General features: G+C 52.8%; 9 protein-coding genes across 9 annotated transcripts; 6 read left to right on the top strand and 3 right to left on the bottom strand.

Annotated features, from left to right (window-relative positions):
• Positions 1–1,269: 1,269 nt before the first annotated feature.
• Positions 1,270–2,859, bottom strand: BKA58DRAFT_442165 (sterigmatocystin 8-O-methyltransferase precursor; the record flags this gene model as incomplete). The annotated part of the gene is made up of 5 exons (XM_046173890.1): positions 1,270–1,449; positions 1,504–1,917; positions 1,971–2,083; positions 2,131–2,312; positions 2,366–2,859. 5 exons carry the CDS (start codon positions 2,857–2,859, stop codon positions 1,270–1,272), a joined length of 1,383 nt encoding a protein of 460 aa, XP_046022310.1.
• Positions 2,860–4,220: 1,361 nt separating this feature from the next.
• On the top strand, positions 4,221–7,639 carry BKA58DRAFT_389373 (uncharacterized protein). The gene is made up of 4 exons (XM_046170736.1): positions 4,221–5,081; positions 5,127–5,384; positions 5,433–6,667; positions 6,724–7,639. The coding sequence occupies exons 1-4, from the start codon at positions 4,487–4,489 to the stop codon at positions 7,507–7,509; spliced, it is 2,874 nt and encodes a 957-aa protein (XP_046022309.1). The 5' UTR covers positions 4,221–4,486; the 3' UTR covers positions 7,510–7,639.
• A 1,188-nt stretch (positions 7,640–8,827) lies between these two features.
• BKA58DRAFT_292266 (heterokaryon incompatibility protein-domain-containing protein) lies at positions 8,828–9,961 on the top strand (the record flags this gene model as incomplete). The annotated part of the gene is made up of 1 exon (XM_046166875.1): positions 8,828–9,961. A coding segment is annotated over one exon (1,134 nt), but the record flags the coding sequence as incomplete, so codon positions are not given.
• A 552-nt stretch (positions 9,962–10,513) lies between these two features.
• BKA58DRAFT_343006 (uncharacterized protein) lies at positions 10,514–11,539 on the top strand. The gene is made up of 2 exons (XM_046168378.1): positions 10,514–11,147; positions 11,197–11,539. Exons 1-2 carry the CDS (start codon positions 10,575–10,577, stop codon positions 11,455–11,457), a joined length of 834 nt encoding a protein of 277 aa, XP_046022307.1. The 5' UTR covers positions 10,514–10,574; the 3' UTR covers positions 11,458–11,539.
• Positions 11,540–12,019: 480 nt separating this feature from the next.
• On the bottom strand, positions 12,020–13,237 carry BKA58DRAFT_389364 (P-loop containing nucleoside triphosphate hydrolase protein). The gene is made up of 4 exons (XM_046170735.1): positions 13,068–13,237; positions 12,877–13,015; positions 12,701–12,820; positions 12,020–12,647 (listed from the first exon to the last, which is right to left on the bottom strand). The coding sequence occupies exons 1-4, from the start codon at positions 13,173–13,175 to the stop codon at positions 12,070–12,072; spliced, it is 945 nt and encodes a 314-aa protein (XP_046022306.1). The 5' UTR covers positions 13,176–13,237; the 3' UTR covers positions 12,020–12,069.
• Positions 13,238–15,063, top strand: BKA58DRAFT_389362 (traub transciption factor family protein). Its single transcript, XM_046170734.1, has 2 exons — positions 13,238–13,305; positions 13,357–15,063. The coding sequence occupies exons 1-2, from the start codon at positions 13,284–13,286 to the stop codon at positions 14,805–14,807; spliced, it is 1,473 nt and encodes a 490-aa protein (XP_046022305.1). The 5' UTR covers positions 13,238–13,283; the 3' UTR covers positions 14,808–15,063.
• BKA58DRAFT_220146 (uncharacterized protein) lies at positions 14,972–17,159 on the top strand. The gene is made up of 2 exons (XM_046166220.1): positions 14,972–15,217; positions 15,271–17,159. The coding sequence occupies exons 1-2, from the start codon at positions 15,136–15,138 to the stop codon at positions 17,097–17,099; spliced, it is 1,911 nt and encodes a 636-aa protein (XP_046022304.1). The 5' UTR covers positions 14,972–15,135; the 3' UTR covers positions 17,100–17,159.
• On the bottom strand, positions 17,080–19,337 carry BKA58DRAFT_430931 (cytochrome P450). The gene is made up of 3 exons (XM_046173081.1): positions 18,902–19,337; positions 18,683–18,852; positions 17,080–18,637 (listed from the first exon to the last, which is right to left on the bottom strand). Exons 1-3 carry the CDS (start codon positions 19,035–19,037, stop codon positions 17,219–17,221), a joined length of 1,725 nt encoding a protein of 574 aa, XP_046022303.1. The 5' UTR covers positions 19,038–19,337; the 3' UTR covers positions 17,080–17,218.
• A 168-nt stretch (positions 19,338–19,505) lies between these two features.
• On the top strand, positions 19,506–21,311 carry BKA58DRAFT_430930 (uncharacterized protein). The gene is made up of 2 exons (XM_046173080.1): positions 19,506–21,046; positions 21,101–21,311. The coding sequence occupies exons 1-2, from the start codon at positions 19,726–19,728 to the stop codon at positions 21,142–21,144; spliced, it is 1,365 nt and encodes a 454-aa protein (XP_046022302.1). The 5' UTR covers positions 19,506–19,725; the 3' UTR covers positions 21,145–21,311.
• The last annotated feature ends 1 nt before the right edge of the window (position 21,312 follows it).

Genomic DNA, 21,312 nt, shown 5'->3' with positions numbered 1-21,312 from the left:
CACAATGATCACTGGGGTTCTGCGTGCGTGCGGCAAGAGACCCTCCCTGACACGCTTAGCTGCACAATGTCTATCACAGCCCTTGCCACGCACCACATGTTGCGTAGACCAACTGCCTGACAATCAAGCACAGAGACGAGAACGTCCCCTTACAGTACAGGAGGCAAGGGCATATCAGTAGCGCATCCTTCGCGTACTCGGTTGTCGCGAACCCCATGGCGAGCACTGCGCAGACATCTCCGGGAACAACACAAAGAGACATCAACACATGCGTCCCAAATCCTCTCTGCCCAATGATTACTGCTCTTTCGGGATTTCATGCTGCTATTGACAAATGCTGATCAAATTGGGAAAGGCCGTGGAGGCTATCAACGCTCGATTCCCAGAACAGACACCGTGCTAAGGTCATGCATGCGTAGCCACTTGGTTAGGACCTTGTGCGCTTGAGTAAGATGAGTGATCAGACTATCGCGATCGATTCCGTTACGTGGCTATTGTTTGTTGGTCGCTACCAGAGGTATTTACGGGGAAGCTTCGGCCTCGTACAGATCAGTGGCAGAGTGGTAGCTTTGTGTATGGCATCGGAATCAGTGATAGTGAAAGCAGCCTATCACGGAACTTGACCAGGCGATGGAAGGCCACCCGAACGCCTCAAGCGTGCCGCCCCGAAGGATCAGAAAGCAGCGGTGTAACCTGCAAAGGCAGAATGCATGGCGTTTAGGAACACGCGAAGGATCTCACCCATGGCTTCGATCCTGCATCCGTCTGCACTGCAAGGGAGTACGAAATGAGCCGAAGTGGTGTGGAGCTGCCCCGTTACAGACGAGCCGTAGTGGAGCGCGTGCATGCCCGTCATCGAATAACAAGGTTACCGCTGCGTGTAGCGCGCTTGGTTCCTGTTCGTGCAACAAATTTTGCGCGCGTCGGGTGACATGGCGGCGGTGTCATGTCGGCCTGAACGCGTGGGGTGGATGATGGTGGAAGGATTGAGGTTCAGCGCGCGCAGATGCCCAGATGGTGACGAGGGGCAATTTCAGGCTAAACCCCGCTTGGCAGCAAGCGCCACAGCAGGCACGCCCCAATACGAGCAGTCGCAGACTTGACAGCCTGCACTCAATTCTTGGAAAGGAAGGGTAGCCGCAAGGGATGCGTTCTTCATATAAACGAGGTGTCTGCAAGTACATGGCCTGACTCGTCTTCTTCCCACTTCACAACGATTGGCTGGTCTAGACGAATGGTACATCGGAAATAACAAAGTTGAGACTCTCCTTACATGCGAGACGCAGTGCGCTTGCTACCTGCCAGAGTGGGATCTCCCAGCAGCTGTTCGGCGACATCCCCACTAACCGCGCTTTCGACATCAGCCGATTCTTGCGCTGCGGGAGTGCCCTCAGTATCGAGATACGCCTCAATCAGACTCATGTTACCTTTGCCGTGAATGGCCTTGATCTGCGAGCGAAGTCAGTACCACGCCACTTGTGTGCTGCTCACTGATAAGCTCACCTTGAGACGTGAGTCGGCATCTGAAAGAAGACGACGGAATTGTTCCTCCGTGCGTTGTTTGGCTCCAAGCATCAACATCATCATGAGATCGACCTGATGCATACGGTTGGCCTGGTACCGGGAGACTTCACCAAGGGCTGGCATGACCACATCGTTTATCAGAATCGGTGTTCCAGCAGGGCTCTTCTCCAAAGCAGGAACTAGTGCCCTGAAGATGCGAATGCAGTCTTCGTCACTCCAGTTGTGAGTGATGTAGCGTAGGAGATATGCCGCTGCACCCGAGACAGGTTGCTTCGTGAAAAAGTCGTGGGGCATGAACGTGACACGGCCATTGAGATCCGAAAAGTCGTTTTGCGATGCAGATGACAACATGGTCAATGAGTCCTGGACAATGAGCTCCAGATTGGGAAAGGTCTTTGCAAAGTCAGTAAAGCGCGCATAGTGTCTTCGGCATCGTATCCGCATACCCGGGCAAGATTGACGCTCATGTGGCCACTCCCACCTCCAACGTCAATGACCTTTCGTCCACTAATCTTATCCCATGGAAAGCTCTCTTTAAGGTTGTCAAAATGCCTTTCAACTGCGTCGCTTAGTGATGAGCTTTGTATAAGAGTGTCAACGACTTACGCCTTGATACCCCGGCCATTGCACTGGCAAAGCGAGCTGCTCGCTTGGGATCTTGCTTATAGTAATCGAAGAGAACGGTACCGTGTCGTGTCACAAAGGCATTCCTCTTGCCATCTGTCACTGTTGGTGACTCTTTGATGCTCTCTGCGGTCTCCGAAGCTGCCCTGAAGAACTCATCCAGTCTGCAAATGACTTAGTATTAGATCCATTTGTAGAAAGGCAGGCAAGCACTGACTGGTATGCCATGACATCGCGCCATTGCTTGTCCTTCAAGTAAAGTACGCTCCGTGATGTGTGCTTGAACACATCCGGCTCAGATTCTTCAAAGACACGATCGGAGGATAGCATACGAAGAAAACGACCGACGCGGTCTTCGTCCATACCGGCTTTCTCGGCAATTTCCTTGGTGGTAGCTGATCCATCATCTGGAATAGCCTCAAAAAAGTTGAACTCGCAGGCTACTTGCCAGGCAGCTAGATCGTACAGGTAGCACACGAATGTTCGCGCGTCGTTCCTGGGGCCGTTGACGAGACGTAGCAGGTCACGAGCGGCATCATTGAGGCGATCGCGCAACTTGATCTGCTCCGGAGTCTCGGGGATTGTGTCAGAATCGATGGCGAATGAAGGCTCTGGCACCTTCTTCTCGGTCAAATCAGTGACGATCTTTGTAGTCAGCTGCTGGACCTCCTGGGCCAGCTCGAGTAGGGTGGACTTGTGTTCCGCAATCATGATGTTTGATCGTTGTTTACACTTGGGGCAATTGTCAAGAGGAAGATGATTGGGATTGAAGCTTCCCGTGCGACCTCTGAACTCCGCGTTATAGTTCCGGGTGATCGGGCTCATGTTGCTTACACGGCGGCGTTATGCAGGACGATGCTCTCGGAGTAGCGTTCGATGTGTCAGCTATCTGGAGCATGCCGTTGGTCCTATCCTGCGCCCTTGACGATGCCCGGCTACACGCTGGGAGCAACCCGAATCGTATGGTAGGGCCCAATGGGAAGAACTCTCGCCTACCGAGAGACCAGATAGGATACGGAGTACGTCTGCTGCATGCGTGTGCAGCGCACAATTCGGGCCTCTAGCTGCATGGTTCCTCGTGCACTCAGGCGCATGTGATTTGCGAACAAAGGTCATGAGAGACGTCTTTGAATGGCCGTGTTTCGATTCAGCAAATTGCACTCAGGCCCATAGGTCTGCCCTCTGACTTCAGGCATCCTCGCATCGGCCCGGCGGAAAGCCAGCAATCCGAGACAAAGATCTTGACAGCGGGAGGCATCGGTGACTCCCGTCCTTACGACAGTTCAAGCGTGTGCCTGAGTCAGGTTACTGCAGGATTAATAGACGCGCTGCAAACCCTGGTTGCAGACGTGGCAGACGCCCCGCTCGAGTGAACCCGCCGCGTGCTGCGCTGTAGGCGCCGAGAGCAGTCGTCGGCTCTACTGATAACCTAACAAAAGTTCTTTATCGTAATTGGTGTGATCAATTCCAATTCAATAATGACAGCCGTTGGTCGGCGAAATGGGTGAGATGGGTGCGCGGGGATGAGCCAGAAGTGTAGAAGCTACTGCTCCAAGGCTGAGACGGTGCCTGGGGATGGTAAGTGACTAAGCTTCCAATACGCTAGCCCTGATCCGTACGGCATGTGTCAATGGGACTGCCCAGGTGCTCGCGAGGTCGCTTCTTCACAGGTTAGCAACACAGTCAATACCGTTGCTTCCGCTGTCGCATCATCCCAAAGATGACACATGAAACATATACCGCCCTGACTCCAGGATCCCACCCTGCTGTACCAGGTACCTGCCTATATTCCCTAGGTAGCCGCGTCTTCAATGCGACCTTGAAACAGCGCCACAACCAAGGTGTGGACAATAGTCCCAAGCGAACAATGTCCCCAGAAACAAGTGCTCATCTATTGAGCAGAACTTCCTATGGCCTCAGGGTCGCCTGTCTTACAGACGATCGACTGCCAGTTACGATGATTATTGCTGATGAAATGCTGATGACGAGCTATCAAGCTCATGCTGAGCGCCGGGCATGGCAACGATCAACTGCCATCTTGTGGTTCACACGCTCGGATAAAGTAGAAAAGGGTCTCGATGACGTCGTACAGGCGGGTCGTGCAGGGGTTGAGAAGTGCACCGAAAATCCGGGGGACCATCTCCACTCCCTACCCCTAAGGCTCGTGAAGCTCTCCCTGCGCTTCTCACAGCTCGTACATTTTCCTTTGTTAGAACGCGTCTTCGTTAATTCCTGCCGTGGAAGAGGCTACGATTACTGCACAGGTTTCTACGCGACAGAAGTTGGGCGCGTCCTACGCCACCTCGGATAGCTGCGCACCCCTGAAGCCCGAGTCGCGATGCCTGTCAACACCATCTCTGTGGGCGCGGCTGTGACGCCCACGGTTATTCAGACCTATCTTTCGCATTACCTCAATCGCCGACCCCTTGCGCAAAAGCCCACGGCACACATCTCGTATCACGAAGGCCTCGAGCTCATCCGCCGCTTTCTCCACTATGCCTCGTTCCACACGGTCGACGAACTACAAGCCTTCACGTCGCAATGGGTTCCAGTGCCGCGCTGGGTGCACGTGAATGTAGTCGAGGTTTCGGCCACTCTACTACAGCGCTCAGCGGAACTACTCAATGCGCAATTGGGACCAGAAGGCATCAAAGCAGTCGGAGGAAAGAACTGGTGGCAGTGGAGACGCGAAGGCACAACCCTCAAGGCTGAGTGGATCGAGATGCGCAAGGACTACGATGCGAGGAAACAGCTGGCAATTACCAAAGGCGATCGCATAATGCTCTATGTCCACGGTGGCGCCTACTTCTTTGGCAGCGTCGATGAGCATCGCTATCAGATGCAGAGGCATGCGCGCAAGCTCAAGGCTAGGGTTCTGGCGCCCAAATACCGACTTGCGCCTCAGTTCCCCTTCCCGTGTGGTCTGCATGACTGTAAGTAACTTTGATGTTCTGAAGAGATAGTACTGATCACTCTAGGTTTGGCCGCCTACCTCTACCTTCTCGAACAAAAGCACGATCCTACGACGATTATACTCGCTGGTGACTCGGCAGGTGGTGGCATGGTACTCAGCATGCTCGTGACAATGCGCGATCAAGGCATACCATTGCCCGCGGGAGCCATCTTGATCAGTCCATGGGTAGATTTGACACATAGCTTTCCTAGTCTAGGAGGTGATGGCAAGATGGATTACATACCCTCGCATGGCTTCATCCACAAGCCGAGCATGAGCTGGCGTAAGTTGGTCGTGTCTGTGTCGACAAGCTACCACTGACCATACATAGCACCTCCCAACGCAGACGACATGCTTAGCATCGAAGCATCCCTCAAAGGTTCCACCAAGAAGAAGAATAGTTCAGACAAGAAAGAAGACCACGCGGCAAAGAAGGAGGCGGAAGCTGAGCGCGTACGAGGCTATTCCGTCCAATCTGGAGACCTACCACCTCTAGAAGAGGTCGCCGATCCATCAGCTACAGGACAAGGCATGGGTACTTGGATCTCGTCAAATGGAAAATACAGCATTGGACCCAAGAGCCAGCTATCGGTTCAGCTCGAAGATGAACGCGTGGAGATTAAGGACCAGATCCAGATGTACGCCCCGAATCATCTCTTGACACATCCTCTGGTATCGCCGGTGCTACAGCCGACGCTCGGAGGATTACCTCCTCTACTCATCCAAACGGGTGGTGGTGAGCTACTCAGAGACGAGCAGATCTACCTCGCGCACAAAGCTGCGCAACCACTGGCTTACATACCACCACCTTCCAACAACCAGACCGCCGAGTCCATACAAGCTCAAGCCGCCAGTTATAGGCCCACGAATGTTCAGCTTCAGGTCTGGGATGACCTATGTCACGTCGCGCCTACTCTCAGCTTTACCCGCCCAGCAAAGCACATGTACCGTAGTATAGCCCAGTTCGGTGCCTGGGCACTTGCACGCGCCCAGAACAAGTCCATCGACATCCTTGATGACGATGACATTTCCTTTATGAGCAGTGATTCAGGTACTTCGTCCGAGTCTGACAAGGCTGGTTCCGGTTCTTCCTCAGACGACCCGAAGTCCTCGAACAAATACCCCAAGCCCACAAAGGCCGAGAAGAAAGCTGCTCAAGATGCACGTGTTGGTCGAGCTGGTGACGCGATTCCGCCATTCGAGCGCCACATGATCCGCCAGCGCATCGATCGGCACGGGCGTATATATGCACTCGCCCCGAAGGAAGAGCTTATTGCACTGAACATTCCTAGCGTCGATGTGGGCGTGCCAAAGACTGGACCAGTCAGCAAATGGATGAAAGCCCAATCTCAGTGGAACAGCAAGTTTGCTAAGCAAAAGATCAAGATCCAAAAGCAGCGTATTAAGGATATGCAAAAAGGCTTCGAAGGCTTCGAGGGCGAGACACCCCCACCTACTGCCTTGGCTGGTAGGAGGATCAAGGGCATGAAGGCCGAAAAGGCGAAGAAGAGGAGTTGGGGTATGTCGATGTGGGCTGGATGGGGAAGTAAGCATGACTCAGCTACTGTAAGTGCACTCCTCCCGCCAATATCAGGTACGACATCCATACTAACGCACCTTAGATTGTCCGAGAGGAGAAGGCAGACCAGAACCCCGATACGGAGACTTCTACCTCCGCCCAAGATCCGGCCAACACGACCACCGACGGTGCAACAGAAAGCAAGCCAACACGGAGTCGACCCAACAACCTCACCGCCCCAGGCGTGAAACGCTCGCGTTCCCACTCCCGCCACTCCGCCGTGACCGACCAAGGCCAAACCGGCCTCCCCATGGATGACCTCTCGAAGATCGACCTCCCCACTCCCGGCCTCGCCGACGCAACGACCCTCGCCCCAGAACGCTCTGCCTCCCCACTCCCATCCCCCACGAGCGTACTCAGTGAGCCTGGTGTACCACCCAACATCATCGTATCAGACAATCCCGAGAATTCCAGCACCATCATCCCGGAAACTGATACCCTGACTACGCGCCCAACGGCTGGCGGTATCGCGTACCCGTTTAGTCTCAAGGTGGATGGGCCGGACGGGAAGGATGTTAACGCTAGTACGCTTACGCTTGCGAGTGTCAATATTACTACGCCGCCTGCTATTGACGTCGATTCGGAAGAGAAGCAACTTGGTAGTATGGTGCCGGTTGGTGAGAGCGTGAATGAGCAGGTGTTGAACGAGGAGAGACCGGGTGTTGAGCGGTACTTTACTGCTGGAACTGGTGCGGGTCTGTTCAGCAGTGGTGTGCCAGAGGAGAAGGTCGGACATGTGGAGAAAGTGGAGAGGCCGCCTGTTGAGAGGTTTGAGACAGCGCATGATGATTTGAGCACGATTGCTGCTGCGAATGGGGGGAAGGCGTGATACTTGCGGCTGGGTAGAGAGCTGTGAAAAGATTGAAGAGGAAAGAGAAGGATGAGCAAAACATTGTAGATACCCATTTCCTTGCCTTTTGTAATCTTAATATAAACGTACACATTATCACATCCTTTACACCTTTTGCTGCACGCAGTCAAGGTCAAAGCGGGGACACTGATCCGATGCGCGGTGATCCTATGCATAGTATTGACGCCAGAGAGAGCGGGAAAAGCTGTGTCGCTTTCAACTTTGGAGTAGTCGAGTGAACGCATGAATGGTTAGCAGATGACTGTTTACAGGCTTACGAGGGTAAGACGGAGTTTGAGCAGCTTCGTGCTTGTCAGTGCAGGGTTGCGCAATGGAAGTACATGAGCGAAAGGATAGTGGAGAGAAGCAACGCAGGTGTTGATGGCTCGGGGTTGGTGGCATCGTGGGTTCTTAGGCGATGACGCAATCGTGCATGATGCAACGTGTCCAGCACACGCCCATGAAGCTCATAGAGCAATCTCTCTTGACGCATACAAAGATCTCTATCTCATTGAAAGTGTTGCTCATAGCTGATACGGGAGGTATTCGCAGAATTTGGCATCGACACAGTGGGTAGACGCAAGACTGTGCATAGCTCCAGGGTTACGGGGCAGCTTTTGCATGCCAAATTCGAAGGCGCAACGTATCCGCGACACAAGATAACTTAACACGCTGCATGTCGTGAAGTGTTAGTTCGTGAATTTTAAAGAAAGATGATGTTTTGCCTACTCTTCTTTGCTGCATGTAGGTTAGCTATGCCTGCTCACTAATCGTACTTGCCGTCTTCTGAAGAGTGGACGCGCATACCCCACCACGTCTCACGAATACTCCCGCTCCATGACCACGAGATGACCCCGAAGCTACCTCATGCGCCCTTGTGGTCAGAGCAGAGTCAATCGGACATCTGTAGCTGGAGTCATGGCTATGATCACTGGAGTTATGGCAATCATCAGGGGAGTACCACCCTGTCAAACATGCGCGAGGCCGCACGCAAAGGCTGCATTCGATGCAAGCTACTTCTTCGAGGAATTGAGAAGTACACATTCCTTCCTTACCGCCCTCATCGAACTACGGAAGCTACCCTTGGTGAGTACGAGCCCGATCCGGGTCTAAGAGTCCACGTCCGCAACGATCCAGACACGCCTCTACGGGTGGCAGTACAATATACAGGCATGGCAACTAAATCAGGGAGTTTACCCATGGAGTTGTATTTCTACACTCATCCCGGTTCGTTTGATACCACAAGAGATACGGCACCTACGTCATTCACTTACCATTCTCAGACAAGCCACCTTACTTTTCGGACATTAATCCAGCAGGACACATTCCGGCTGACCCTGCCTCCCAAGCGTGCTTTGACACAATCAGAGAATGGATTAGGAAGTGCGATGCTCTGCACCCACAATGCTCTCCCAAGACAGATATGTCAACGACGCCAACAAGGCTTATCTCGGTCGGTTCGTCCTCAGATGACATCAAGCTGTGCAGCTCGAGTGAGATGCCAGCTGACGCCCGCTATGTTGCCTTGAGCCACACATGGGGGGTAAAAGAAGAACGCGTGAAAGCCATGCCCCTGCTCTTGACAAAGAATTTGTCTGCTCGGCTGCTCGGTATATCATCGCATGAGCTCACGCAGACGTTCCAGGACGCTATTACGATTACCAGGAATATCGGCATCGCATATGTCTGGATTGACTCATTATGCATTGTCCAAGATGACCATGAGGATTGGGCTAAAGAAGCCTCCCGTATGGCAGCGGTGTACAAGTACGCATACTTGGTCATCGCCGCGACAAGCTCGAAGAATGGTGACGATGGCTGTCTTCGTCCCAGAGTCCCGAGCCACAACTTATCAGACCCGGTCAATGGTAGCTTCCACGTACAACGACAGATATCCCACCGCACGATCATTGAGTGGCAAGCAGAGAGTATCGATATGCCTCTTCTGGATCGAGCGTGGTGTTTTCAAGAGCGGCTACTTGCTTCCCGAATTCTTCACTATACTGAACGCGAGATGATGTGGGAATGTCAAGACAAACTCTGGTGTGAATGTCAAACCATTCAATTCGATGATCCATCGGCAAGGTCCAATTTCGACAACCCATTGACAACGAAACCGGACACGTTTAAGCTTTGTTATGCCGCCGCGGTGGCATCAACGGACCCTGAAATACGTGCCAATTCATGGGACAAGGTCGTTAGAGAGTACTCCCAGCGGGCATTAACGTTCGGAACCGATCGACTTCCCGGTATCTCTGGCATTGCTAGAGAGCTTGCGCTACCATCAATGGGTAGATATCTGGCCGGGTTATGGGAGTATCAACTTCCGCAAGCGCTCTTATGGACGTCCGTAGGTGGAGTCGTCGACCGTCCCTGGGTACTTCCAAGACCTTTGCGATATGCGGCGCCCACGTGGTCTTGGGCATCGACACTTACAGCCGTGGCTCTAAAACAAAAGAGTACAATAGCCACGTCCATAGTATCGGTCTGTCGGGTGATAGATGTAACATGCACACCACAGACCGCCAATCCATACGGACACATGCGAGATGCACGATTGAGAATATCCGGGCCAACGATAGCAGCGACCCTGGTGCGCACAGATCGTATATCCGAAGCCACACGCTACGATGTCTTCCTGAAGGACCCAGATGGGGTGGAATCAGAGAGGTCGATCAACCTCACCATGACGAGTGATATTGAATTGATGGAAACTGCTGTAAGTGTGGTGCTAATGGTTCTAGAGATCTGGTCCTATGCCACGGGCTCTGAGCATCGGGTTGATTGTCTCGCACTGGTCAAATCAAAGACGCACAGTGAGTGTTGGGAGAGGGTTGGAAATGTCCACGGAAGGGGACTGGAGTTGTCTCACACGAAGGAAAGTGAATTCATCATAGTTTAGCTCCGTCTCGGAGATAGCGTAACCCCGCATGACATCACCTCGGTATTTCTAGAAGAGGATATTACGACCTCCTCCCCTTCCAATCAATGAAGCACACCCTCCACCCAATCCCCCGCAAAAATTCACTTCCCCAACTTTCAGAATGTCCGTCTTCCGCCCCTCAGCCCACGCCCTAATAACAGGTGGCGCATCCGGCGTCGGCTACGCCGTCGCCCAACTCTGCTTGAAACACTCAATGCGCGTCTCCATCGTCGACTTCAACCAATCCTCTCTCGACATCGCACGCAAAAACCTCTCCGGCGATGTAAAATGTATCCAAGCGGACGTATCCTCTCGCTCAGACTGGAGTTCCATCCGCCAACAAGTCGGTACTGATGTTGACTTCCTCATGCTAAACGCCGGCATTGGCGGGAAAGGAACGTGGGGTGATGAAGACTACTTTGATAAGATTCTGGCTACGAATCTTGGGGGTGTGGTGAATGGGCTGAATGCTTATGTTCCGAGTTTGAAGGAGAGGGCGGGGAAGGATGGAGAGGGGAGGAGTGCGATTGTGATAACAGGGAGTAAACAGGGTATTACGAATCCGCCGGGTAATCCTGCGTATAATGCTAGTAAGGCGGCTGTGAAGACGCTGGCTGAGCATTTGAGCTATGACCTCAAGGATACTAGTATCGGAGTTCATTTGTTAGTTCCGGGGTGGACGTTTACTGGGCTTGTAAGTTATGTTGATCTTGCCAATTACCAACCGCTAACGCGCATCATAGTCTGGGAACGAGCCAGGCTCTACCAAAGCCAAACCGGAGGGTGCATGGTCAGCCGACCAAGTAGCGGATTACATGTACGCCAAGATGCAGGATAAGAAGTTCTACATCATCTGTCCCGACGACCAGGTCACAGAGGAGACGGATAAGAAGCGCATGTTATGGAGCGTTGGCGATATTGTCAACGAAAGACCACCACTAACTCGGTGGAGGGAGGAGTACAAGGAGGAGGCGGAGAAGTGGATGGCGGAAAAGAAAGTGTAGAGGATATGATAGAATGACTACACAAACTGACAACATCACCTTATCGATACTCTAGATCCTTCAAAATCTTATGCTCGACTGGAAGTACATGGGCTACATGACACATGCTGTGGTAACGACCTGGTTTCGCATCAATACCTTCCACATTCACAACTTCGTCGCGTTGGATGTCCACTCCCGCAGTATCTGGCTCGGCGACTAAGTCTTTCCTAGTATCGTACCTGCGGAACACTTGCGACGCCTCACAGTCCTACCGCGGGGTGATATGAAAGACTACAAACCTCAGAAACGTTAATGTACGGGGAGACATCTGTGTACAAGGCCAGTGAGGCCGGCGGATGTCTTAAGCGACCATCTTGAGCTTGTGCTTAAGATGAAGAGACTCCGCGGGTTTAGATTGCATGTCATGATCTCGGCTTCCGAGGTGGGATGGGTCGAGGAGATTTTGAACGCGGTGAGGCGCGTTCGGGCGAGACCGATAGGTGCCGGTGTGAGAGTCCGGTTTACTTGGGGAGGGGAGAGTCTGGATGGTTATTTTGAGGAACTGCAGAGGATTGGGGTGTATGAAGTAACGATGTAATTGGGTTAAAGTGCGTTGGTATCTGTAGACGATTACCTCTCCAGTCCAATCAGACCTTCCACTTCCTGTGCAATCTTGCTGAACGCCATAGCTCGCTCTCCCTCCGGTTCTGCGACCACAGTCGGCTTCCCACGATCAGCGTCGTCGCTGATACTCGCATGTAATGGTATCTCGCCCAACATGTTCAAGTCGTACTTCCCACACATGGCTCTGATCTTGTTCATGTTCCCGAACACTTCATGCACATCTCCGCAACCGGGACATTTGAAGCCCGCCATATTGCAGACTAGACCCAATAGCTTCACATCGACTTTGCGGAAGAGTTCAACACCCTTGACAGCGTCTTTGAGTGATAGGTCCTGGGGCGTTGATACGATGAGTGCGCCATCTAGGATGAGCTGTTGGGTGATGGTGAGTTGGACATCGCCGGTGCCGGGCGGCATGTCAAGGACTAGGACGTCCAGACCGCCCCATTCGACTTCGTGTAGCAATTGCTGCAGAGCTTTCATGACCATAAGACCTCGCCATGCTACTGGTGACGATTCTGGGATAAGGTAGCCCATCGACATGGATTTTAGGCCATAGTTGGAGAGTGGGAGTAATTGATTGTCTGGGCCATGAGATTAGAGGCTGGTTGGCAACTCAGTTGGTGCGAGGACTGACTCGCTGAAAGTCGAGGCTCGCCAGACAGATTGAGTAAGGTTGGTATCGATGGGCCAAAGATATCGGTATCAAGAATGCCAGCCTTGTAACCACGACGCGCAAAGCTCAAGGCGAGGTTGACTACAACACTGCTTCAGTATTGTGGAACGTATTTGATCATGGACGGTAAGTTATACCAGCGATAGTACTCTTTCCAACCCCACCCTTTGCAGATGAGACAGCAATCACTTTCTTCACATCTTTGATGTTCCGCTTCTGTGGCAAGCCTCGCTGCATGCGCGGCATTTGCGGAGGCGCGCCTGACCGCGGAAGACCCTGCGTTCGCCATCAGCTATCGCGCAATCGGACATTCTAGCATGTAACATACAAGAGGATTCTCATGCTGCAGGCATCGCAATGTCGAGAACAACCGTGGCTTTAGCATCGTGGTGATAGAGACGGGGGTTGCGGAGTTGATGGCGGAGGTGACGCGCATCGGCGTTTCATTTAGCCGATGTCATTGAACTTTTTTGTGGGGCGCAGAGTGAACTTTCTCTTCCGACGCGGTTCACCAGCAGCACCAACACCAAACAGCTTGTACACTATGGGAAAGTCCAAGATTAGAGGTATGAACTTTTGATGTATGCGCAACCAAATTTTGCTCACATGAACACCAGATATCGACCCCGAGTCGCTTCTGGACCCTGCGCCGAGCTCCAGCGAAGACGAGCGCTCTGACGCTGAACTCTCCGAAGTCGAAGATGACAATGCCGGGCGCGAACATTATACCACAGTGGCAAAGAGCAAGCTGAGGAAGCCGGTAGAAGTGCCTCTGGGCCCGGAGTATACTGGGCGCAAGGTGGACCGCAAAGCACTCGAAGACAGCGACAGCGACGATCCATTTGCGAAAGGTTTCGACGATATAGACAGCGAGGCTAGTGATGAGGACGAAGAAGATGATATCAATGGCGTAGAGTTCGACGGCGAGGAAGATAGCGACGAGGAAGACCTGAACGGCGAATTCGACGAAGACATGAGCGACGAGGACGAGGAGATGGGAAGCGCAGGCGAAAGTGGGAGCGACGACGATGCCAATGACTCTGAAGACTCAGAGGATGATCAGTCAGGCGCCGAAGCCAAGACCGACGCGACCACGATCCGCGACCTCATGTCCGCCAACAAGTCCTTCACCTCGACCATCGCTGCTGGCACGCAATCCGATGTCGCCAAGGGAGAAGCTGTGAAGACTCAACGGAAGACATTTGATACGCTACTCAACTCGCGCATTCGACTTCAAAAGGCGCTGATCTCCACAAACTCCATGGCTGCAGAACCCTACAAGACAGAGGCCGCGAAAGATGCGCCTATCGAGGCAGCGGAGGCAGCTGCATTGACGCTCCTCAACAACCTCACGAACCTGCGACTATCTCTAGAAGAGTCGCGAACAGGTCAGAAGCGGAAGCGCACGGCATTTGACTCTGCGACACCATCATCCGAGATCTGGGCCAACATCCAAGCCAGCGAGAAAGCCACGCTCCCCCACCGCAAAGCCGTCCTCGAGCGCTGGTCGAACAAAACCAAAGCCACGACCGTCACAAACAACAAAGCGCGCCTCAACGCATCCGCGCAACAGACGCTAACCGAAGTCCTCGACTCCCAGCTCACATCCTCCCACCTGGTAACCCGCACCCAAACCCCGCGCTCTTGTGCCCCCCTCCAGTCCTCCGGCAAAGCCGTCCAACCCGACCCCGCCATCTACGACGACGCCGACTTCTACGGTCTCATGCTGAAAGAGCTGCTCGAACAGCGCTCCGCCGATCTTAACGCAAACGGAACCGCCGAGTTTGTTGTACAAGCACCGTGGCAGGTTGCGCGCGAGGCCAAGACGAAGAAGGTTGTTGATACGAAGGCTAGCAAGGGGAGGAGGCTAAGATACACGGTGCAGGAGAAGTTGCAGAACTTTATGGCGCCTGAAGAGAGGGGCGCTTGGGGGGATAGGCAGAGGGATGAGCTGTTTAGTAGTTTGTTTGGGCAGAGGTTGGGGCTTGGTGAGAATGATGATGTGGAGAGTGAGGAGGAGGAGGGTGTGGATGCTGAGGAGGCGGGATTGATGTTGTTTAGAAGTTGAGTGGGCTGAGTAGGTGAGAGGCAGATTCATGTCACGCAGATCATGGTGCGCTGTCTCCGATGTCTTCGTTCTCAGACTACAGGCTATAACGGTTGGGCATAATTGCAAGTCTCAGCTATGTTATTGGTTGGTTCACACTTTTGGTGGCGTATGTCAGCAAAATCAGCCCCCAAATTGCCCGCGTATCTTCATTCTCAGCTAATCAAAGAGCTTGCCTTTAACTCGCTCAGCGATCATCTTCCAGCCTCGTTCCACCACTTTGTATTATAAGGTAGCCTGTCCACACGCCTGAGTCAATTCTCAGCAGCTATTCCACCACCGAGTGAAAATGCCGCCGTTCAACGCATCCCACCCATACCTTGCGCAGAATGCAACGTTCAATATCAGCGTTCCTACCAATGCAACTTGCCGTATGTTGCATCCCAGCCCAATCCCATCAGTTTACCGACTGACGCGCTAGCAGCTAGTGACGCTCCAGCCCACGGAGTATCATGGCAAAGCGCATACTGGTCAGTCATGGCCTGCTCTCTAGCCGTCCTCCTACAAGAGACGGGAAAAGTAGTCAACGCACCGTACCGCATCAGCTATGCTCTTCGTGCATCTCCGCTTATCTGTGCGATCGATACGTTCCTCATGTTGTTGAAGTTCATGGTCATGCTGGCTGTGGGTTGCTCGCCTAGGATGGCAGTCAGGCATGTGTGGTATGACCGGTTTGTGGAAGATGAAGATATAGGGGATAGATCGTGGGTGGTTTGGGTTTGGCGGGATTTTTCGCGGAAACATCGTCTAAGCAGTACGACCGGTAACGACCCCTCCTGTGTGGGGGTGCCACAAAACGATGGTCCCACTTTCGATGGTGAAGCCCAGGGTACATCCTCGGGTGCTCCTCCTGGTTCTGACAATGGGGAGATTCGTTTAGCCGATGTACAACATCTGAATACCACGCCCGCAATCGACACGGTCGAGCCTACCCCGATACCGAGTCGAAAGGATGACCTAGATTCCACCGATGCGGAACTTGGGTGTTCAAGAGCTCTTCCTGTGATGAGCAAAGAGGGAAGCGACATTGTCAGTCTACCGGCAAATTATCCGCCGGGATCCAGTGCAATACTCATCCGTCGTTCCTCCCAACCCGGTACTGGGGTCACTTCAAGCGTAACTCAGACTGAAGCCATTGCAACGCAAGAACCCGACCAGCCCGATGGTAAAGATGTAGCTCCCACGTCAGGCAGTGTCTCAATTGTACATCAAGAACAATCTCCAAACAACGCCACCGACGAAGCCCCAACCACAGTCGGACAATCCCTTGATCGTCCCAGCCCTTCCGAAGTGTCTATCACGTACATGACGGATCTTCCTGGCTGCGCCGTTGATCGCAGCTGGAGACTTAGCATGGTCAGTTTTATCTTCGGCGCGTTACCACAGGCCGTCAAGGTATTTGCTATGAAGGGAATACCAGTCACACAGATCGTGGTCGCTTTTCTAATCAGTTCATTCATCACCTCGGAGGTTTTCCGCTCGGTCGCTGGGCCCGTTGGCCTTTCCAATCTCTATCACCCGCCAGTCGTCCTTCGTTGCAAAAGAATTTTGTCATCCACGCATCTTACGCACCTCGCGTTCATAGCGTGTTATTCTTATCTTATTCTACTTTCATGTGTCATGGTGTTTCTGGAAGTTCCGGGTCCGGCTGGCTCGGTACGTAATGGTGTGTTTGCTTACAGTTTCATCCCTTGCTTCGCAGTCGCCTCGTGGCTCTCAAATCGCATGGTTGATCTGCTCGAATACTACGTCTTCTCTAAGACTTTTGCAGCTTATATCAAAAGCAGGTCACTACATGTGAGCCACTGCAAGCTTTTTGATGGGTTGCGTGGAAAGCTCTTGTTGCTCGTTCCGAGATCATTGATGCTAGGACCGTCTCGTGTAGAGTCCCACGCTGTTTGGTTGGTTGTCTTTCCAGGCTTCTTCGCTGGCATCGTGTGGGTCTATTGGCGGTTTTCCTCCTTGATTGTTACCTTGGGCTGGGGTACGGCCACGATATTCATAGGTCCTACTTTCATAATCACGCCTGCGTATATGCTCGTACTGTCGCACGTCTTATACCACGTCATATTCGCGAATTCCCTTGCCGATCCTCTCCGATACATATGCGGCGTAAAGGGCACACTAGACGAGTTTGCCACGGGAATCTTTCTTCTTCTTAATGTAGGGCTCACGCTATTTATGTATAGTGTTACATCAGGATTTAATGATAACTTGACGTTCAAGCCTAGTTGGACGGAGATGCTAGGATAATCAAATGAGAAACTCTTTCTATTAAAGTGTTATAACGTGCATCGGGTGTAAAGCAAGTAGTGGACTGGATTGAGCAACGATGCAGACGACTTAGGCAACATGTACACCAGGCCTCATCTCTAAATCGGCGGCTTCTCCTCCCCCTCTTGATATTCTACAGCAATCTTCTTCGCCCCAGGACTAGGCTCCGGATAACTCGTCCTCCTCCTCGCCCTAACATAAAAGTTCATTGGCCGAATAAGCTGGAACTCTGGATCATACGTCACCGCCTCCTCACCTTCCTTGCTGAACTCATACCTATACACCAACTCCGGCAACAGCACCTTGACCTCGCCAAGCGCGAAGTTGAAACCGATACAACTACGCGGACCTGTTGCGAAAGGCATGTATGAGTTCTTGGGGCGATTTGATACCTCTTCTGTGCCCCAGCGGTCGGGGTCGAAACGGTCGGGGTTCGACCAGATGGTAGGGTTGTTGTGGATGGCGTGGAGGGCGCAGATGACGACGGAGCCGGCGGGGAGCTTGTAGCCGCCGGGCACGATACAGTCGACCTTTGCGGTACGTCCGGGTTGGAACGAGGGGTTGTGGAGGCGTTGGGTCTCCTTGACGAATTTGTCCAGGAATGTGAGGCCGTCGGAAAGTTCAGGTGTCCACTTGGTATTCTCGTTCACGCCGGCGTCGACGAGTTCCTGGAGGAGCCGGTCCTGGTTGCCTTCATATACGCAGAGGGAGTAGAGGAGCCATGAGAGGAGGGATGAAGTGGTGGTAAAGCCCGCACCGGAGATGGGGAGCATGTTGGGGATGACGAGTTCACGGGGTAGCTTGTTGCCGTTATCGTCGGTGGCGCGCTTCAGATAGTCAACTACGCAGCTGGCTCCTAGGGCTGCGGACTGCAGTGGCAGATCATCTTCGTTGCTTCCTTTTGGTGCTTGGTCGATTGCTTGGTTAAGAATAGTCCATAGCCTGTATCGGATCTTGTCGAGGTCGTATGCTGCTGTGAAGGGAATGGCGCTCAACTTCGCGTACCAGGCACCTCTTGACGCGACCTTCTTGTTCAGGGAGAGCGATTGTGCGATCAAGATGACCAGCTCGCTCAGCGGCGCATCTGGGTTGTCGAAGTGGTGGGCGTCATAACCAAGCGCAAACTTGAAGACGGTCTGAGAAGCAAGCTTCAGCATGTACTGGTAGACGTTCCATGCTTCGCCCTGCTCATCGAGCTTGTCAAAGACCTTGAATGAGTCCTTCACCGAGGCTTCCATCAGAGGTGTGTAGTGTCTGATAGCCTTGGGTGCCATGGAAGGCGGGATGAACTTATGCGCTTGCCTCCATGCATCGGTGTCGGTGTCGCAAATGAACAGCGCTCTGTTATCCTTGATACCCGCCAAAGGATGCTCGGGGGTGATGTGTTTGCTGAAGAACGCCGACTCCTGGAAAGCCACAGTCGCGATAGCAGGGTCATTAGTCAGGTAATTTTGCTTGCCCATTGTCTCGTACTTGATCAAAGATCCGTACTTCTGGAAGAGACGTGCATGGTTTCCCTGGGCGCGTTAGTGATAGTCTGCAGTCTTGTTGGAGTCGCTTACGAGATGATCGGGAAAGACCTCGTAGTAGCTTCCCACGAAAGGAAGACCTTCCGGGCCTGAAGGGTCGCGAATGGCCTGACCGTCGACAGTAATGCCTATATCCTCGTCGCAATCCAATACATCATCTAAGTCTCGCAGTTCATCTCCTTTGGGATCTTGCAGCCCGATGCCTGATGAGATGTAAGTTCATGTCCGTGTCAATTGAATGAGTCTGCGTACCAGTCGATTGGATAATGTTGTACTGCTCCGCTACAGCAACCTGCAGCGCTTCAAAGTCATGATACTGGTCAATGTGAATGTCCTGGCGAAAGACATTCTTGTCCTGGCCAACGAGGTAAAAGCCCTTGATAGTCATAATGCTTAGTAGTGAAGTATGAGATGACGGTTGAGCGTCGCAATCTTGACAGGACTATAACGCGACTAAATGAAAGGCACACCAAACTACGTATCCATCTGCAACCCACCACCTGCAGGCCTCGTCTAGTCTGTAAATATGACGCATCGCCACTGACCAACATCCGGCACAGGCGTAGTCGTACGAAAAGCGCCGAGGAGCCCAATGCGCCAAACCAATGCGCCAAAATAAAGCAAAAACACTGCAGGTCGTGCGAACCAGCCCGGCCGAAGCGGTGATCGAAATTTTGTTGTGGTACTGTTTCAGCAAGATCGTTGCGCGTAAGGCTTGGACAAAGCCACTCGCGTGGTGGCACCTCCGATTGTCAGCGAAGGCTTGATTGGTTTAAGCCTCGCTATGCCGAGGTAAGTGGGGTGCTTGGCTCCACCAACACCGGACACCTCGTGGTAGCCGCTGTAATAGCGCTGTCATTTGTCATGGCCCAACAACAGATCCTGATGCTGCGAATGTCCGAGATCTCGGTCGCGCACATACGTAGTGGATCGGTATGCCCGTTGCGCATTTGCTGCAGGGGCCTTTTGCGATGATGAAGGGTCTTGGCTGGGGGTTGCCATCGTTGATATTATCGTCTCTGGCGCCCCCTTAGTGACAGAAGGAACGCATCCATCTTTTTCAGCTCTTTCAAGCCATGGCCGACGGTGTATACACTCTCCAGGAGGTAGCGAAGCATACTAGCAAGACTGATCTGTGGGTCACACTGTGGAATCACGTCTACAATGTGACGGACTATCAAGAAGACCACCCTGGTGGTAAGGAGTTCCTGCTTGAGAACGCCGGCACAGATGCGACTACCGCCTACGAAGACATTGGCCATTCAACAGACGCCAGAGAGATTCTCGAGAACTTCCGCATTGGACGAATCGCAGACGAGGACTGGACCGACCATGAAGCCGCAAAGATGCCCACGATCACGCCGAGCAGAGTTCATGTTGTCAACAACCTGCCTCCGCCGAAATCGTGGCGGTTGCATCTTGGAGCCATTGGCTTCGGTCTAACATCTGTCGTGTTCTCCATTGTCGCTGGACGACGATTTTCGCCGCTCTTGCACCGTCTTCAAAGCGCTGGGTTCTGGAAGGGCTTCGCCGTTTCCTCCATCGCCAGTATGGCCTTAGCCGGCTACGCCAGCTTGTGGGCAACCAAGAGCTTCGACGTTGCGCACAAAGACTTCCAATCCTACCCCGCACACATCAAAGCAAAGTCCATGTCCTCGAAACCGACGAAGAAGAAAGACATCAACCTCGGTGTCCTCAACGCCCGCGTCTACCAGCCTTTCCCGTTAATCGACAAGTTCAACATCTCCCACGACACCATCCGCTTCGTCTTTGGCCTCCCCAATGAGAACTCCGTGCTCGGTCTGCCTACTGGTCAACATGTTGCGATCAGGCACGAAGTCGATGGAAAACAACTCGCACGATCATACACGCCGACATCCAGCAACAAAGACCGCGGCCGTCTAGAACTTACCGTCAAGATCTACGAAGGCGGCAAGCTGACACCTTGGTTGAGCAAGCTGAATGTTGGCGACACTGTCGAGATCCGAGGACCCAAGGGCGAGATGAAGTACCACAAGAACCTGGTCAAGGAGCTTGGTATGATCGCCGGCGGTACTGGTATTACACCCATGTTCCAGATCATCCGCCGCATCTGCGAAGACCCCCGCGATGACACCAAGACGACGCTTTTGTATGCGAACAAGACTGAAGGAGACATCTTGCTCAAAGATGAACTTGACAAGTTTGCGAAGAAGTACGAGCAGTTCAACGTGCACTACGTCTTGAGCAACCCATCGGACAGCTGGAAAGGCGAGAAGGGCCGTATCAGCAAGGAGATGATTGAGCAGCGCCTGCCCGCGCCGGCTGGTATGGACAGCAAGATTCTTGTTTGCGGGCCGGACCCGATGATGGATTCTATGGTTAGCTACTTGCAAGAACGCGGCTTTAAAGCACCTGGTATGTTGCGACCATTTCATGACATTGCATGGAATACTGCTAACTCAAGCTTAGGCAAAATCTCGAAGCCTCAGGATGAGATTTTCACCTTCCAGTGATCACTTTGTTCACTCTGCTATGGATTCTAAGGGTATGGGGTGGTCGTGGCAGTGGTATTGTCGGAGTAGATTGGTTAAATTGGGTAATGATATCAAGTTGTTCAAACTACATATTTCGTAATCCAATGCGCATGTAAACGTTTTCAATATGAACTTTATCATCAACCA

This window comes from Alternaria rosae (genome assembly GCF_020736505.1).
Source record: "Alternaria rosae strain MPI-PUGE-AT-0040 chromosome Unknown BKA58scaffold_8, whole genome shotgun sequence".
Taxonomy (NCBI): domain Eukaryota; kingdom Fungi; phylum Ascomycota; class Dothideomycetes; order Pleosporales; family Pleosporaceae; genus Alternaria; species Alternaria rosae.
Note: the sequence above shows the minus strand (reverse complement) of the source record. Positions and strands in the feature narration are given on the sequence as shown.